Below are 17832 nucleotides of genomic sequence, written 5' to 3' on the forward strand. Positions count from 1 at the left end.
GAAAGGTAAATGTGATTTAAACATTTAGTGAATTGTGCAACTGTTAGTTTTGCTTCTCTAACTATTTAGTAATTATATCCTTGTGGCCCTGCAGTATATGCTTCACTGTAGATAATAGAATTTATGTTTGGTGGGAATATGAATTGTTTTATGATTATTTTAAAACTATTCCATAAAGTACTATATTAGTCCATTTGGGGTATTTTTTGGATATTAACTGTGCTACTTGATTCAGTGTATTTTTACATAGAATATATCCTACTTTCTTTAGATCTTTCTGGTAAAAGTAGCAGTCTTGACTTACGGCATTGATACAGTTCACTACACTGTGTCAGATATTCAGTGAAATGTGTTGAATGGATGCTGCTTATGTTTCTTTAAATTCTGTTTTATAAAAATACCAAGATTATGGAATAAACATAAAATGGAATAAGAGAATATTTCTTCAAGTTTGAAGCAAAGAACAATATGAAAAACTAGCACTGTATTTACTTGATAGGTTGGATTTCTTATATATATATTCAAAGATTGATATGTTCATTTACATAATACTTTCAAACTAAAAAGGAAAGGGCTGCCTCTAAGGCTATTACTTAGCATGTGTTATGCTTTGGATTCAAAGCTGAAAAGGTGCATTGTGGATGGGCTTACAGAACATATATTCGACTTGATTGTCTGCCTGTGCCCTTCCCAGAGTTTTTTTTAGCCTTCAGAATTGAAGTTTCAGTTGAAGAAATAACTGATATTGTAAAAAAGTAATATTTTCTTTTTCCAAATCTTTAGGTGGGTGATGATAAAACAGTGAAGCAGTGGAAAATGGAGGCACCAGTTTATGGGGAAGCAGAAGAACCAATAAATACCATTCTTGGAAAGGTACTAATTATTAGTTATCTTGTTTTTTTTTCTTAAATTTGTTTTGCAATGTACAAACTTAAAACCCTGATTTTTTTTTCTGTACCTGATTTTTTATTTCCTTTAACAGAAATGAAACAGATTGGTTTAATATGCAGTTGTAAAACTTTCTGGAAGTTCGATTAAGAGAAGAGCCATTGTTTAGCTTTGATTTAATTATTAATTATAGCAGCAGCTATTAAAACCAACTGTAGCTGCTCATTTGGGATTTCTTTTTAACTTGCTGTAAGTTTGCTGAAAGTAGGACCATATAACTAAAACCTGAATCTCTCCAGTTGTTTTGAATTATAGTTGCTATAATATTTTGTTATTAGCCATGTTAGCTCAAATTGATGGGCACTGAAGTTTCTTGTCTGGAAGGCATAGGTTATGCACACAAATCATTCTAATATCTGATTCACTAAAATGCCATAAGTCTGAATTATTTGTGCTATGCTATGTACTGGTAGTATAATGTATACAATTTAAAAATCTTGCAAGGGGGCTTAATATCTATATCCATGATGGTGAACTGATGGCACGCATGACCAAGGTGGCACGCAGAGCCATGTTTCCGGGGACACGAGCTGTCACCCAACTCACCTGCAGCTGCACATGCGCGCATGCCCAGGCTGGTGTTCAGGCCTCTGGTGCACATGCGTGCAATTCAGGGGACTTAGCTGGTCTTTGGAGCTCTCCTGCGCATGCATGTACATTTGTGCATGTGTGCGAGAGTACTTGCGCACAGCATGGGCATGCATAGACAGCGCAGATGGGGCAATTGCGCGTGCAGTGCATGGGGGGAGCTGCACATAACCTGCAAGCATGCACAGATGGTCTGATTGCACACGCAACGCACAGGGCCATGCACACGAAAGCTGTGCGCATGTGCAGATAGTGCAGTTGCACGCGCAGTGCACGGGGGAGGAGCCACGCATTAGCGCAGATAGCATGCGCATGCACAAAGCGCATGAAGCGCATACCTGTTCGGCACTGGGTGAGTAAAAGATTCACCACCACTGATCTATGCAGTTAATACAATTTTTAAAATGTATATAATATTTTAAAATGTAAGGAAAAAGGCTACTGTACATACTTCTTGGAGCTATGGATAGGTTCAAGAATTAATGAGAGGAATCAACTTCTGTAAACTTCTTTCTGTTCTCAGATGAGCCAGTTGCCATGATGATAGTTAATCTTTTGGATCATAGCTAGTTATAGAAGAAATGGCTTCTGTCATATAGAGACCATTAAAAGAACTATTAACAGATCCTTCACAAAAAATATTTCTTTGCTTAGACTGTTACTAATGTCTTTAATCTAAAATCTTTGACTATTATATCCAGTAATTGGTTATGTTTGTTTTTTATATTTTCCAGACAGTGTACACTGGAATTGATCATCATTGGAAGAAACCTATATTTGCTACTTGTGGTCATCAGATTGATATCTGGGATGAGCAGAGAACTAGTCCTATATGCTCTTTGACTTGGGGAATCGATAGCATAAACAGTGTTAAATTCAATCCAATTGAGGTAATAATTTTATTAGTTTATATATGATATTAAAATTATTTTCACTAAATAATACTAGCAACATAGATATGGCCATAAACCATGTGGACATTGATGTCTGCCCCAGGAATTAGAGGTAAACCTTCATAAATAAAGCTGAAGGAGAATGAAGAAGTAAAAATGATGATTAGATAAATTCATTTGAATAGAACAGTCTTCAATTGAACAGTTCTTTAATACTATAGTTATGGCCATTATTCAGCAAATGTGGTTTTACATCTTTTTTAAAAAAATAATTGATATTTAAGGAAGAATACAGTTTGGTTTTGCAAGAATAAATCTAACAGCGAAGCTGAATCAATTTTAACTCTTTGGAATCATGGATAGCAAACTACAATAGGATCAAATATTAAGATGCAAATGGTTTTTTTAAATGGTGGGAGAGTAACTTGCTGAATAGCAATAATAACAGTTTGCAGACGCTGAGCTTGTCAATTGAAAGGTCGGCAGTTCAGCGGTTCGAATTCCTAGGGCCGCGTAACGGGGTTAGCTCCCGTTACTTGTTCCAGCTTCTGCCAACCTAGCAGTTCAAAAGCACATAAAAAATGCAAGTAGAAAAATAGGGACCACCTTTGGTGGGAAGGTAACAGTGTTCCGTGTGCCTTTGGCGTTTAGTCATGCTGGCCACATGACCACGGAGACTTCTTTGAACAGCGCTGGCTCTGTAGAAGGTGAATGTCTGCAACAAGACAAGGGAATGGGAGGAGCCCTAGTTTATCACTTTAGCTTGAGAGCAGTGAGGCTTAAAAATAATATGTGCGGATAGAGTTTCATTTGTGAATCCTGCATTTTTTTAGAATCCTGTTCTCTCTGAAGTACTATTCGGGGAATATAAGAAAGCCTGTCCTCTTTACACAAGAACAGTTGAAAAATGGGTGAAGGATTATTGTTGGCAGCATGAGTACTTAGAAAATGTTTGAGTTTAATCCTCCTTACTTGCTCTTTTTTAAGCAACATTTTTTAAAGGTCAGCTGTTTCACACACACGTCTTTGAAAGGTTTACTGATTTAAGGATATAGATGCTAGTTAAAATAGGTCATTTATATATTACATCTCTTTTTGATTAATAATTTCAGTTACATTTAAGAAATTCATTTCCTAAATAATGATATTTAAACAGTCATGCAATTAGAAACAAATTCTAATTCAACTTTCATATTTGACATACAATTATTAAATAATTATTTTCAGATGAATCTTTTGGGAAGCTGTACTTCAGACAGAAATATTGTGCTGTATGATATGAGACAATCAACTGCCCTAAAGAAGGTAATAGATATGCTCTTAAAAATGCCCACTTGCAGGGATGTATATTAATTGTGCTGAATATCATTTCATTTGATATTTGGATAGATTCTGCACTTGCTAGCCATGCCACTGTGCCAGCCGTTTACACACCACTGCACACCCTCCTTGATCTTTGCCTCACTTCCCATGCGCACCCTACCCAACAATCAGCACACCTCCCTTGCACCCTCCTTGAGCCTTACTGCATTGTGTGCAATTCATTGTGCTTTCCTCGCATCCTTGTCATCTCCCTGAGACTCATTGTATCTTTCTCAATTCCTCCCCCTCCAGCAGCAGCCAATTGCTGGGCTCCTGCTGGCTTCCACATTTGGAATTATGCTTTATAGTCACATCACTTAGCACAGAAATTCCAATCTTAATTGCCATTGTAAGTTGAGGACTACCTGTAATTATTTTATTATGCTGGATCTTTTTATTTATCTGAGTTTTATGATGTATCTGGTGGATAAGGTGATTCTTGATGCTTTCACCAACATGAGAGGTTAGAATAGAATAGAATAACAGAGTTGGAACGGACCTTGGAGGTCTTTTAGTCCAACCCCTGCTTAGGCAGGAAATCCTACACCACTTCAGACAAATGGTTATCTAATTTCTTCTTAAAAACTTCCAGTGTTGGAGCATTTACAACTCCTGGAGGCAAGTTGTTCCACTGATTAATTGTTCTAACTGTCAGGAAATTTCTCCATAGTTCTAAGTTGCTTCTCTCCTTTATTAGTTTCCATCCATTGTTTCTTGTTCTACCCTCAAGTGCTTTGGAGAATAGTTTGAGTCCCTCTTCTTTGTGGCAACCCCTGAGATATCGGAACACTGCTATCATGTCACCCCTAGTCCTTCTTTTCATAAGACTAGACACATCCAGTTCCAGCAACCGTTTTTTATACGTTTTACCCTTGAGTCCCCTATTATCTTTGTTGCTCTTCTCTGCACTCTTTCTAGAGTCTTAACATCTTTTTTACATCGTGGCGACCAAAATTGGATGCAGTATTTATTTATTTATTTATCTATCTATCTATCTATCTATCTATCTATCTATCTATCTATCTATCTATCTATTGGTTCGATTTATATGCCATCCTTCTCCGGAGACTCAGGGCGGCTTACAATGCGTTAAGCAATAGCCTTCATACTTTTGTATATACCTGCTTAGTAGGGCTTTCGGCCCCCACGAAGCAGTGTTCTTTTTTATACAAAATCAGCTTATTGCCCCCACAAACTGGGTCCCCATTTTAACTACCTTGAAAGGATGGAAGGCTGAGTCAACCTTGAGCCTGGTGAGATTTGAACTTGCAGTAATTGCAGGCAGCTGGTTTAACAGCACTTTAGTCTGCTGCGCCACCAAGGCTCTTAATTCCAAGTGTGGCCTTACCAAGATATTATAAAGTAGTATTAACACTTCACGTGATCTTGATTCCATTCCTCTGTTTATGCAGTCTAGAACTGTGTTGGCTTTTTTGGCAGCTGCAGCACATTGTTGGCTCATATTTAAGTGATTGTCCACTAGGACTCCAAGATTCCTCTCACAGTCACCGCTATTGAGCAAGGTACCACATATACTGTACCTGTGCATTTTGTTTTTCTTGCCTAAATGTAGAACCTTACTTTTTTCACCATTGAATTTCATTTTGTTAGCGCCCAATTTTCAAGTCTGTCAAGATCTTTCTGTATCTTAAGCCTATCTTCCAGAGTGTTGGCTATTTCTGCTAGCTTAGTGTCATCTGCAAATGAGTTCCCCATCTATCCCCTCGTCGAAATCATTGATGAATATGTTGAAAAGTACTGGGCCTAAAATAGAGCCTTGGGGTACCCCACTGCATACCTCCCTCCATGTAGAAGTAATTCCATTGAGGACTATAAGTTGAGTGCGGTTGGTCAGCCAGTTACAAATGGTGATGCTCTCTAACTCACATTTTTCTGTTTTATCAAGTAGTAAGTTATGGTCTACTTTGTCAAATGCCTTACTGAAGTCCAAGTAAATTATATCGACAGCATTCCTCTGGTCCACTTGTTTTGTCACTTTGTCAAAGAATGCAATAAGATTAGTCTGGCATGATCTGTTTTTGATAAATCCATGTTGGCTTTTGGTCATTACTTTGTTTGCATCTAGGTGTTTGCTGATTCGTTGCTTGATATCTTTTCCAGAATCTTCCCTGGTATTAAAGTCAGGCTGATAGGTCTGCAGTTTCCTGGATCTATTTTTTTTTTCCTTTTTTGAATATGGGAACTACATCAGCTCTTTTCTAGTTCTCTGGCAGTTGCCCGGTGCTCCAGGATCTTTGAAATATATAGTTCAGTAGTTCTGAGATCACATCTGCCAGTTTCTTCAGAACCTTGGGGTATAATCCATCTGGTCCTGGTGATTTGAACTTGTCTAGAGTAGATAGGTTTTCACTTACCATTTTCTTCTCTATTTTAATTTGTGTTTCTAATCTGTTTATTGTGGTGCTGTTTTTGACAGGTTGGACTGTTTTTTCCCTTTGTGTAAAGGCAGATGCAAAAAATGAGTTAAGTATTTCTGCTTTCTCCCTGTTGCTTGTCACCTTCTTACTACTTTCTCCCAGCAATGGGAGAAACTTGACTTTTTTCTTGTTTTTAACATGTTGGAAGAAGCTTTTTTTGTTATTTTTTACTTTTGTCACAAGCCTTTGTTCGTTGTGAGCCTTAGCTTTCCTCACTTCATCTTTGCAGGCTTGGGCTATTTGCTGATATTTTGCCTTAGTTATGTGCCCCTCTTTCCACTTTTTATACTTGTCCTTTTTGTCATTCAATTTGTCAGAGAGTTCTTTATGCAGCCATGCTGGTTTCTTTTGAGAGCTGTTATTTTTCTTTTTCATTGGTATTGTGCTAGACTGGGCTTTTATAATCTTATTTTTCAAAATTTCCCAAGCTTCTTGAGTTGTTTTCCCCTTGAGGATTCTCATCCATGGAATTCTTCTCAAGCTCCTTTTAAGTTTATTGAAATTAGCTCTCTTAAAGTCCAAGACTCTAGTTTGACTTTGTTCTATTGCTTGTGCTTGCATAATGTTGAATTCCAATATTGCATGATCGCTCCCACCAAGATTCCTGTAGCTTAAACACCTTCTATCATTTCATCTCTGTTAGTGAGAATTAAGTTCAATATGGCTGATCCCCTTGTTCCCTTCTCTACTTTTTGGGAAACAAAGTTGTCTGCTAGGTTTGTCAGGAACCTGTTTGATCTTCCACCTGGTCCAGAGTTTGTCTCCCAGTTGATGTCAGGATAGTTAAAATCCCCCATTACTATTGTGGTGTGCTTCCTAAATACTTTAGTTAAAGCAAAAAGTTCATCTATTTCCTTGGTTTGGTTGGGTGGCCTATAGTATACACATATGGCAATGTCATCCCCCCCCCCCCATTGCATTGACCCAAATGCATTCCAGGCAGTTTTCATCACTGTTGTGCTCTATTTCTGTAGCGATGTAGTTATTTCTTATATATAGTGCAACTCCACCTCCTCTTTTATTTGGTCTATTTCTTTTAAATAATTTAAATCCCTCTAGCTGCACGTTCCATTTGTGGGTTTCATCCCATCAAGTTTCCGTAATGGCAACAATATCATATCTGCCCTCATTTACTTGAATTTCTAATTCACCCTGTTTATTCCTCATACCCTGTGCATTGGTGTATAGACATTTGAGTCCATTTTGACTGACCCTGTGTTTACTGTCTACATAACCTGTGTTGTCCCCTACTGCCTTACCACCTGTTTGATTAGTACACATGGTATGGCACTCGCTATTAAATGTTTGTTTTTGCTTGACAGCAAGGTTGATATTCTTACCTGCCTTAACATCTATGTTACATGCACTGATAACCCTATTAATTTTAGATTGCTGGGGACAGAAATGTTCTGTATTAATTAATTCTCTGTCCCTGCTGCTCAGTTTAAATGTTTATCTAGAAAATCTGTTAATTTAATGCCAAGTAACTCAGTCCCTTTCTTTGAAAGATGCAAACGATCTCTTTTGTACAGTTTTTCATTGGACTAGGTGCAGATATCATGACTAATATAATCAAAGTCTTCCCTTTTACACAATTCCTTTAGCCACACATTAAACTCCACGCTGGCCTTTTTCTTTTTGTTCCTTATATACTGGTAAAACCTCTGAAAAGGTAAGCCTACAGCCTATACTACTAAGTTCGTACCCCAAGCTCTGGAAATCATTCTGCACAGAAAGTACATCTTTTTGGGACAGATCATTTGTGCCAAGATGTATAATAGCATCAACATCACAGTTCTTACAGGCAGTTGTATAGATTGCACAGTTCTTTAACCGGTATCAGTGCATTTGCTTAATGTTTATTTGTTTATTTGGTTTCTATCCTGCCTTTGGTCAATTCAAGATGGCATATTTAACTAATGTTCCTGCCTATTTTCTCTGCAACAACACTGTGTAAGGTGGTTGGCCTGAGAAAGAACAACTAACTCAGAGTAATAATTGTTATATATACAGTATTTTATAGATACATTTGTATTGTAATACAATTTATTTGTAATGTATAGTTTATTGTGATAAACAGTATATGTCTATTGATAGTTTTTCCTACTTTATAATATTCAAATTTTCTCAGGTTATTTTGGATATGAGAACAAATACACTTTGCTGGAATCCTATGGAAGCTTTCATTTTTACTGCAGCAAATGAGGATTACAAGTAAGAAATACTGATTTTGCTTGCTCTCACTTTTGACTGCTTTAGATATTCAGAAGGTGTGTAAAAGCTGACACATTAATGAATAATATTTTTAATTTGCTCCATAATAAATGTTTTCTTGAGGGTTTATGTTAAAAAGAGAATATAAGCACAGTGCAATCTGATTGATTAGGAAATTGTTTCTATTAAAATACTACGACATTTTAAACTTTAGCTGGAGTCTGAGGAATTATTTCCAATATTTTATACTCTTTGCTGAATGCAGATACTTGATATTGTTAGCAACAAATTGGTAATTTAAAAATTGATATAATTAGAAATGTACATTACAGTTACAAATAAAATATTTAAATGGAAGCAGTACAAGAACAAACATCAATGGAATGGATTTACCAACAGGTATATCTCTGACAATACCAATTTTGAGAGGATATTAAATTCAGAAAAACTCTACTCAGTAATCAGTTATTTTCAAAATAAAAAACACACTGTATCCACACTTTGTCTCAGGGTGGATAAAAATCAATTTTTTTTAAAAAAATTAAAGATCGGATTTTTTTATTTAATTGGATTTTTTTTATTTTTATCAAATTTATTTTAATAAAATGCTTTTGGAATAAAAATCTATCTAAAGATAGTTTTCTATTTAAGATACATTAATAATTTAGTTTATTCAGCATGAAATGGAGCTTAGCAGTGGAGGTATTCAGCCGGTTTGGACTGGTTCTGGAGAACCGGTAGTGGTGACCTACGGGTGACCCCCCATCCCGGCGCTATGCCATCCTATTTAGCCACGTTTTCTAAGCCATGCGTATGCATGTAAGTCGCGCACGCTCACATTTTCGGTGCACGGCGAACTGGTGGTAAAATTATGTGAAACCCACTTCTGGAGCTTAGTAATGTAGCATGAGGCTGTATATTCTGCAATATTGGGATTGTTGGTGAGTCAACAGCAGGTCAGAGTAGGAGCTGCTGCGGGATAGAGATGACAGTTGCTCTTTAAAAATTATGATTTAAATCGAATTGATTTAAATCAACCTTTTTACTAGTGATTTAAATCATGATTTAAATCGACTTGATTTAAATAGACTTGATTTAAATCAAATCCACCCTGCTTTGTCTCCCTTGCCTTTTGTGTACCCTTCCTGACCCAAGTGATGCCAATTGCATCACTCCTGACTCATGCAGTGCCTCTTGTGCATCCCCCCCCCCTTTCCCTCTCTGATCTTTGCACATCTTCCCCAACCAGTGCTGTGCCTGTTTCACATTGAGGACTATCTGTATTCAGAAACAGTCCATATATAAGGTTTCACATGTCGCACTGCCTCAGATACTTAAGTATCTGAGTTAAACAATCTATTTTATATTCTAAATTCTCTGCTGTAATGAACTCTATTTTTTTTCTAAGTTGGCTATGTATCAGGATTCCACATAAGCTGAAAACTCAATTGCATTTGGGAAAGAGAATTGTGTCCTTTTATTTAAGTAGGCAAGCTCAACTTTACTTCAAGTTGAGTTACTTCATAGGCATAGTTCTTGCCAACAAATGATTTATCTCTGTCTTCCAGAATGCGTTTTTATCTTCTCAATCTAATTTTGGGATTTCCTAAAATGGGAAACTACAAGTTAATAGCTAACTAGATCCAGCCATGCTCAGCTTTTTGAGGTCAACGAAAAACAGCTGAGTGCTGCCACTTTGCTGGGTTCTATTCAAGCAGAATGTGAGAAATGCTAATAAAGTTCCCTATTCTAATTCCAAAATATGTGGTCCTCTATCAAAGCAGATAGAATTTCTTCTATTCCTCATGCTTACTTGAATGTCAGTGACATATTTCTGAACAAATTTAGGAGTTAGTCCAAAATCTAGCAGAATAGGTGAATTTAAGGCAGTTTAGATTTGATCATTATTCTGCTCACTTGCTTTTAATATGGAAGTGGCAGTATTCTCAGATTCCCAGATCATTTACCAGTCAGTCCTAAATCAAGAACATTTTCATGATAACTTAAATATATTTTCCCAAACAGATTTCAGCTATTTTTTTTAAAAAATATTTTTTTGATGAGGACTAGAGGCACTGTTCTGATAAGTGTCTGATATTCATAGACACTGGGTGGTAAACCTCTACTTTACCAAAGCATTTGAACAAACAATTATAAAGTAAGTAGAAGTAATACTTTTACCTTTTTTCCTTCTTGCAGCTTATATACTTTTGATATGCGATTCCTTGGCAAGGCTTTAATGGTTCATATGGACCACGTGTCTGCAGTCCTGGATGTGGATTACTCCCCTACAGGAAAAGAATTTGTGTCTGCCAGCTTTGATAAATCTATTCGCATTTTTCCTGCAGATAAAGGTCATAGCAGGTCAGTGAATTTTTTTATAATAATTACACTTCTGGAGTTCCTCCTTTGCTACCAGTCTTAAATCTCTCAATTTGTTTTTAATATATTGAATATCTTGTAAAGATATAGCAATAGTTCTCAAGACTTATATACCGCTTCATAGTGCTTTACAGCCATCTCTAAGCTGTTTACAGAGTCAGCATATTGCACCAAACAATCATTTTACTGATCTCGGAAGGATGAAAGGGCGTCTCAACCTTGAGCCGGTGAGAATTGAACTGCCAAACTGCTGGCAGCTGGCAGTCAGCAGAATTAGCCTGTAATACTGCATTCTAACCACTGTGGCACCACAGTTCCTAGTTTATAGTTATATTAAGCTTTGAAATTTTACTGGTGCATTTCAATGTTTTGTTCTGCTATTCATTGATACTGTTATAAAAATAGGCTAAAATGTTTTGGGGTTCAAAAATCTTCTGATTTGTTTCATGTGTCTAACACAGAGTGCACTTGCTTAGGACAAAATCCAGCAATGAAGATGAATTGGTGTTTTACTCAGGATTTTTTGTTTTTTTTCTAGCATGATTCCAACTATGCCATATAAATTGCCAGTCAAGAAAGTTAAGCTATTGTTAAGTGCAATTTAACTAAGTGGAGGGATTTAGATGCTGACTGCTGAAATGGGCACTAAGATCAATTTCATCTCTGGATGAAATAGAAAATATGGTTTGCTTATTGAAAGGGTTACATGCTGATGGATCAGCAGCACAGTTTGCGCAAAGTTGTAATGGATGTGAAGATTGAATACAGATTTCTCCACAAGACTTTCAAGCTGTCATCTGTAGTTTTGCATGCTTTTGCAATTAGTGCTGTTGGCATGATTGCTGCAGCAGGTTTTATGATATATATGCTTAGGGCACAGGAAATCTCATAAAGAAGACTCACATTCATCGTACGATTTTGCATTAATATTTTAATATTATTAAAATATTATAATATTTAAAATAGTTTATATCAGCTGGCTTCTAGAATCTAGATCAGAAACAACAAGAAAAAAAATCGGAAGCAGTTACACTAATTTCTTTCTTAAAATGTTTTGAGATGTCTTTTACAGTTAATTTCAGCTTGGGAATAAGTAAAGCTTCTAAAGAATTCTTCAATATGCTTATATCCATACTCTCATTTGGGAAAGAGTTCTTGAAATTTTTCAAGGCTTTACTATGTTTTTAACAATATCCCTTCAAAAGCTTTGGGTCTCATAAATATGCATAACTCTATACATAGCAAAAGCACATTAAATTTATGGACTTAATTATATAGGTTTTTATCACGGCGCTCTTGCCCCAGATGTCAGGGCTTATTTTATGTTCCTAATTAAACTCTGAATGTGAAACTTTAGAAGTCAGAAGAAACAAGACATACTTTGTTTATTAATTTTATTAAGAGCTTTTGGTAAATGAGGCAGATGTTTGAGTGATTAAATGAAAGAATCGGCTTATTCATCCCTACGATATTCTATTACAGGTGTCTTCTATGAGTAATTAGTTTTCAAAACCTGTTACGAGAACAAAATGTTTTTTTAAAAAAGAGGAATAGTTGCTTCTGCTAGATCAGTTCCAACAATTTTTAAAAAATTTCTTATAACACTTACGTGGCTGCCTCTTTTAAAGCCTGGATGGCTCACAACCCGAGGATGAACAATATATAACCACAGTAATATAAAAAAGAGTAAAAGAAAGAAACCTGGCACCATAACTAAACTTTCTGAAGCAGCCCACAGTATGTGTGTCCCATGCCAAGCACACTCTATCTGAGTGCTTAAGAAAAAGTGCTTTTCAAGTTTAAAGGGTAGGGGTTATTGGAATTCAGAGAGAAGAATGCTGCATAGGGCAGGGGTTGCCATGGAAAATGCACTCTTCCTGGGTCCTATAAGATGGCAGCATTTAAAGGAAGGGACCTGGAATGTCCTTCCCCTACCTGAAATGAAAGGATGGGCTTATGTCCTCAGGGAAAGGTGCTCCTGCAAATAACCTGGTTCCATGCTATAAACAAGTAGTTCTCACTTAATGACCCTAATCAAGACTGGCCGCTTCATCACTAAGCAATATGGCTGTGAAGTGAAATGTCACATGACTTTTCCGATGAGCAATGGCAGTTCCAGCGCTTCCAGTAGCTATTATTGAGTGAATCCCACATTGTTGTTAGGTGAGGACTCACCTGGATCCAAGCTACACTTGGAAGAAAGGAAGTAACTATTCCATTTCAACTCATCTCCATCTACCTATCTCTCTCCCCCCCCCATCTTGCCCTTTAGGCTGCCTGCTTGTCTTCTATTGCCAGCTGTCCCTCTTGCTTGCCCCTGCACCATGGGCCACTATAAACTGGGGTCATCTTTTGTGCCGTTGTAGCCTTCTTTCAGACCAGTCTTCTTTTGCTGGCCGACCAAGGCCTTCTTTCATAAGGCAGCCAGGTCCTTCTGTTGCACTGGGGTTTTTGCACACCAAACAAGTCCTTCTTTCATGAAAGGAGGCCCCAGTCTATATTCGTGCATAGTGTGGTACATACCCGCCTGCAGCTCTCACCCACTGACCTGTGGGAGATTTCCATGGCACCTCCCCCATGCATGACCAGGATGGTGAGCTGAGTTGGGGCAGGCAAAGGATGAGGAAGATCAATTGGGCATTTGGCACAGAGGCAGGGGTCTACCTGTAGAGCTTTTAAATGTAATAACTAGTACCTGTTATAACTAGTACTAGTAATAACCGGAGCCAATGCACTTCACACAACAGGGGTGTAACATGGCAAACCTAGTGTGCAACACTGCGTGCTGCCGCATCCCAGACCAATGGTAGCTTCTAGGTGGTTTTCCATGGTAGCCCCATGTAGTAATTGCAGTAATCCAAATTGGAAGTGACCAGTTTGTGAATGACCATGAACATCCTTGGCCCAAAATCTATAAGGAATTCCAAACTTGGGACACTAAAAATTGTACTAAGATCATAAGAAAATTGGATACTAATTTCTTACTTGAGGAAGTAATGACTGTTATAAAATATATCATTTGTTTAATATTAAGAGGGCATCCTTGAAGTGAGGCTTTTAATGGGTTGTATATATGAAAGTTGAAAATGTTATGGAATGGTTATGCTCATACTCAACATAGCTGTCATAATCAATATAATAGATTATTATTAGTGGCCCACCTATTGATATCTATTATTTTGACTTTTTAACTTCCAGGTATTTGTCTGATAATAGAGATCAGTATAATCAGTTAATTTTTAGAAATATTAGGATTGCATAGCTCTTGAGATAAATCTGTAAGAAGTGCTTGCTATCGCAAATGTAGCATCTTTCATATGCTACTTTTATGCTCCTGCACCATTCCAAGCACATTGGAGCTGAATCCAAGAACCTGCACAACCCTGTAAAAATACCATAAAATATTTCTAATAAAAATGAAAGCAAACTAATTTCTATTCTTAGGGAGATTTATCACACAAAGAGAATGCAACATGTCATCACTGTCAAATGGACATCAGACAATAAATACATTTTGTGTGGCTCTGATGAAATGAACATTCGTTTGTGGAAAGCAAATGCTTCTGAAAAGCTGGGTGTGGTAAGTAACCACAAATTCATTGTTAGACTTAAAGCACTTATTCCTTTTAGACAGGCAAAAAGCACTTGGTTGTTAACCTTAAATCTTGGTAATAACTATAATTCATTGTAATTATTTTTATCTTAAACAAGAAAGTCTGTTTGGGCTAATGGTTAAAGCACCAGGAGAAAACCAGGCGTTTGCAGAAAACCAGGAAATTGCAAGTTTTACTTCCATTTTAGGAATGAAAGCCAACTGAGTGACTTTGGGTCAAGCATAGTTCCATCTCATCTAAGAGTGCCAGTACTGTGTATTTGCTGCTACTTTAGAGTGGTTGTGGCCTTGTAATGTTCTGATTTTGTTTAGGTTGTAGATCTTAAGGGTATGGACAGTATTGTGGAGAAACAAAAGCAGTTGATTGCCTTCTTGATCCTTGCCTTTCTTGGCTGATCAAATAGCAAGTCTGGAATTGGCTTCTTGGTTAAAAGCAGAGTGATTTGTACCTCCTTGAGCATAGAATGTGTTCCTGTGTTCCTAAAAGAGGCAGTCCTAAAAGTACTTGTTAAGAGGCCTCCCCTGACCCAATAATATAGTAATATAGACCCAATTCAGATATTTCATTTTCTGGACAAAATGATTAAAAGACAATGATAAGTTGGCTTCCCGGCTCCATATGCACCTGGATGAAGCTGATTTACTGGTTCCATTTCAGCCAAGAATTTGTCCAAAATATGGTAGTCTTCACTATGACTGTTCACTTAAGAATGGTTCCAAGTTATAATGGCTTCAGAAAAGGTGATTTATGATATGCCTTTGAAGTTATGACTGTCACAACACTCCAATTGTCACATGATCCCAATTTGGGTACTTGGCAGCTGCTTCAGATTTGTGATGCTTACAGCATCCTGCAGTCATAAGACCATAAAGTACCCTTCCTGAGGCTGTCATAACTTCAAATGGCTGTTAAATAACCAGTCATATATCCGGGATTACCTGTAAACACAATCTGTTGAATTTTGGAGAGTTGTGTGACATTTTAATTTATTATCTTTACAAATTGTCTAGAATTTTTATAATATTGGCAGCATATAAATAATGGAAATAAATAAAAGCTGATAATAAAATGTTGCAATACTGAAGTGCTGCCTTGCTAATTCCAAGCCCTAGTTAAAATGGGCTTGTCTGGGTTTACAAATTTGGTCACTGATTGTTTAAGAGCTTACTTTTACTCTTCTATATGCTTCATTTCATAATTAGAATGAGCAGCATCAAGCCAGACATGCTGTGAATATTTTTAAAAAGGCTAATTCCTTTGAAAGAAATAGGGTTGTGTCAGCTACCATTTTAATGTAATTGCCTTTAATTAAATTGAAAACCTCTTAATTTGGATTGTATTGACATTTTGCACAATAGAGATGATTGAAATGTACTGCTGACTAAGCAAAAGAAATGAAATACGATGGGTGGTGGAAAATACCTCCTACAGCTAATAAAGGTTAATGTGTAGTCTGTCTCTGTAAATGAGCAGTTTTGAAAAAGAATTATAGTTCTTCTGCTTGAGAGCTAGGGTAAATCCAGTTGGACTTTGAGATATATTCTGCATCATTCTGATGATCAAAATAAGGACTGTTTCTCATTTAACCTGGTTAAATCATCAGGGATTTATCAACCAGTCTTAGCAGAATGAAATAGATTGCCTTTTAATTGAATTTATTGGTGTGCTTTCTATTGGAATAAAGATAATCAGAGATGTATGACTCTAAGAGATTTTCCCAGTTAAAATCAATTTCTTTGGTTTCAGTATAAATTTAGAACTAATCTTCCTTCCTTTCTTCCTTTCCTTTTTCCCTCTCCCTCTCTCCCTCCCATCAGTGTCCAATTTAAGATTTATTTGTCAAATATTACTTTGTGCTATTTTTTGAGATCTTGCAGTTCCATGCCTTCCCCACTATATAGAAGGTAACAAGATTTTGTGAAATATTCATAAATATTTCTCATAAATATCACACTCATAAATCTGTTCTGGTATTGTGGAATTCATCATTGTTAAATATATGTTTTAAGATTACGATTTTTTCCCTAGCTTGCTCCTCGAGAGAGAGCTGCTATTAACTATAATCAGAAATTGAAAGAAAAATTCCAGCACCATCCCCAGATCAAACGTATAAATCGCCATCGTCACTTACCAAAGATGATTTATAGCCAAGCCAAAGAGCTACGCATCATGAAAGAAGCTCGTCGACGAAAGTATGTTTTATTTAATTTTTAAAAAATTAAATGTATTCTATTATTCTTTTCATTTGTCTATTTACTTTTGTATGGCTATGGAATTCTCTAGAGAGACTTTGGAGTCTTTTCCAGTTGATTATAAGACTAATCTGACAGTAACATGCTTTGATTTATTAGATGTGTTTCTAAAGTATAGGACGTTGGATTGGACAATACATTGTTTCCTTTCCAAGCTTAATTCCATAATAACATGTATTTGCTGAAACAATTAGTTGGAGTATCTAAGTCAGTAGGATAGAAATAATTAGCTTGGCCATGTTGAAGGAATTAGAAGGGGATGACAATGGATAATGAAGGGGAATAGGATAAGAGTCATTACTGGAATGTCCTGGAAGAAATATTATGAGAGACAGATTGAGATGGTCAGCACTTGTCCATGCAATCATCAGAATTGAAATCTGATTTGATGGTATCTGTGTAAGTATCTAATAGCTAACTTAGTCTCCAAATAGAGTTGCTGGTTTTTTTTTTTAGGCTACCTATCATCCTATTAATTAAATTGAGGTGAGAAGGACAGCAAAAAAGAGAATGCACTCCTTGAGCTCTTGTTCTGATACAGCAGAAATTACTGCTGTTCAGGAAGCAGTAGATGCCATACCATCTTTTTTTATTACCTGAATAGAATTCATCTGTTAATTTAATCATCTTTTGTACAAATGGGAGATGATATTATCTTTGAACAAGATCTATATTAGGCCAGTGTACAGCATGTATAGGAGAATATTGACTAATTTTCCAAATTTTATTTTTATTTTAATTGAATCTGCCCTGAAAGAGTGTCTCAAAATTTATTTCTTTTCCAGGATCATAATCCAGTGTCCAATATATTGTATTCCAAATATAATCATACATTCTGATATATGAATATTTGTTATGTCGTAGTAACTTTATTTTCTAAGCAATGAAACCTATAAATATATTTTAATCTCTCTTTCCAGGGAAGTGAACCGTCGTAAACATAGCAAGCCTGGATCTGTACCACTTGTGTCAGAAAAGCAGAAACACATTATGGCTGTAGTAAAATAATCATATATAAAATTACTAGGGATACTAAATTCCTATGGACATGATTTATATGTGAGATATATTTCTTTGTTACAAGATATAATGTAATGCTTTTTGATATTATGAAAATAATAAATTGAGACTGTAGTTGCTA

At 36.4% G+C, this 17832-nt stretch overlaps 1 protein-coding gene across 1 annotated transcript in view; it reads left to right on the top strand.

The window, feature by feature from the left end:
* Positions 1-17832, top strand: part of DCAF13 (DDB1 and CUL4 associated factor 13) — a 20378-nt gene extending 2546 nt beyond the window's left edge. The window contains exons 4-11 of the mRNA XM_060681874.2: positions 784-873; positions 2271-2426; positions 3657-3734; positions 8361-8443; positions 10643-10807; positions 14270-14405; positions 16468-16631; positions 17612-17832. Of these exons, the coding sequence (XP_060537857.2) occupies positions 784-873; positions 2271-2426; positions 3657-3734; positions 8361-8443; positions 10643-10807; positions 14270-14405; positions 16468-16631; positions 17612-17699 (960 nt within the window). The 3' untranslated portion in view covers positions 17700-17832. The remainder of the gene's footprint in view (positions 1-783; positions 874-2270; positions 2427-3656; positions 3735-8360; positions 8444-10642; positions 10808-14269; positions 14406-16467; positions 16632-17611) is intronic.

The sequence above is a fragment of the Pantherophis guttatus genome, chromosome 3 (genome assembly GCF_059756535.1).
Source record: "Pantherophis guttatus breed Tessera chromosome 3, ASM5975653v1, whole genome shotgun sequence".
In the NCBI taxonomy this organism is placed as follows: domain Eukaryota; kingdom Metazoa; phylum Chordata; class Lepidosauria; order Squamata; family Colubridae; genus Pantherophis; species Pantherophis guttatus.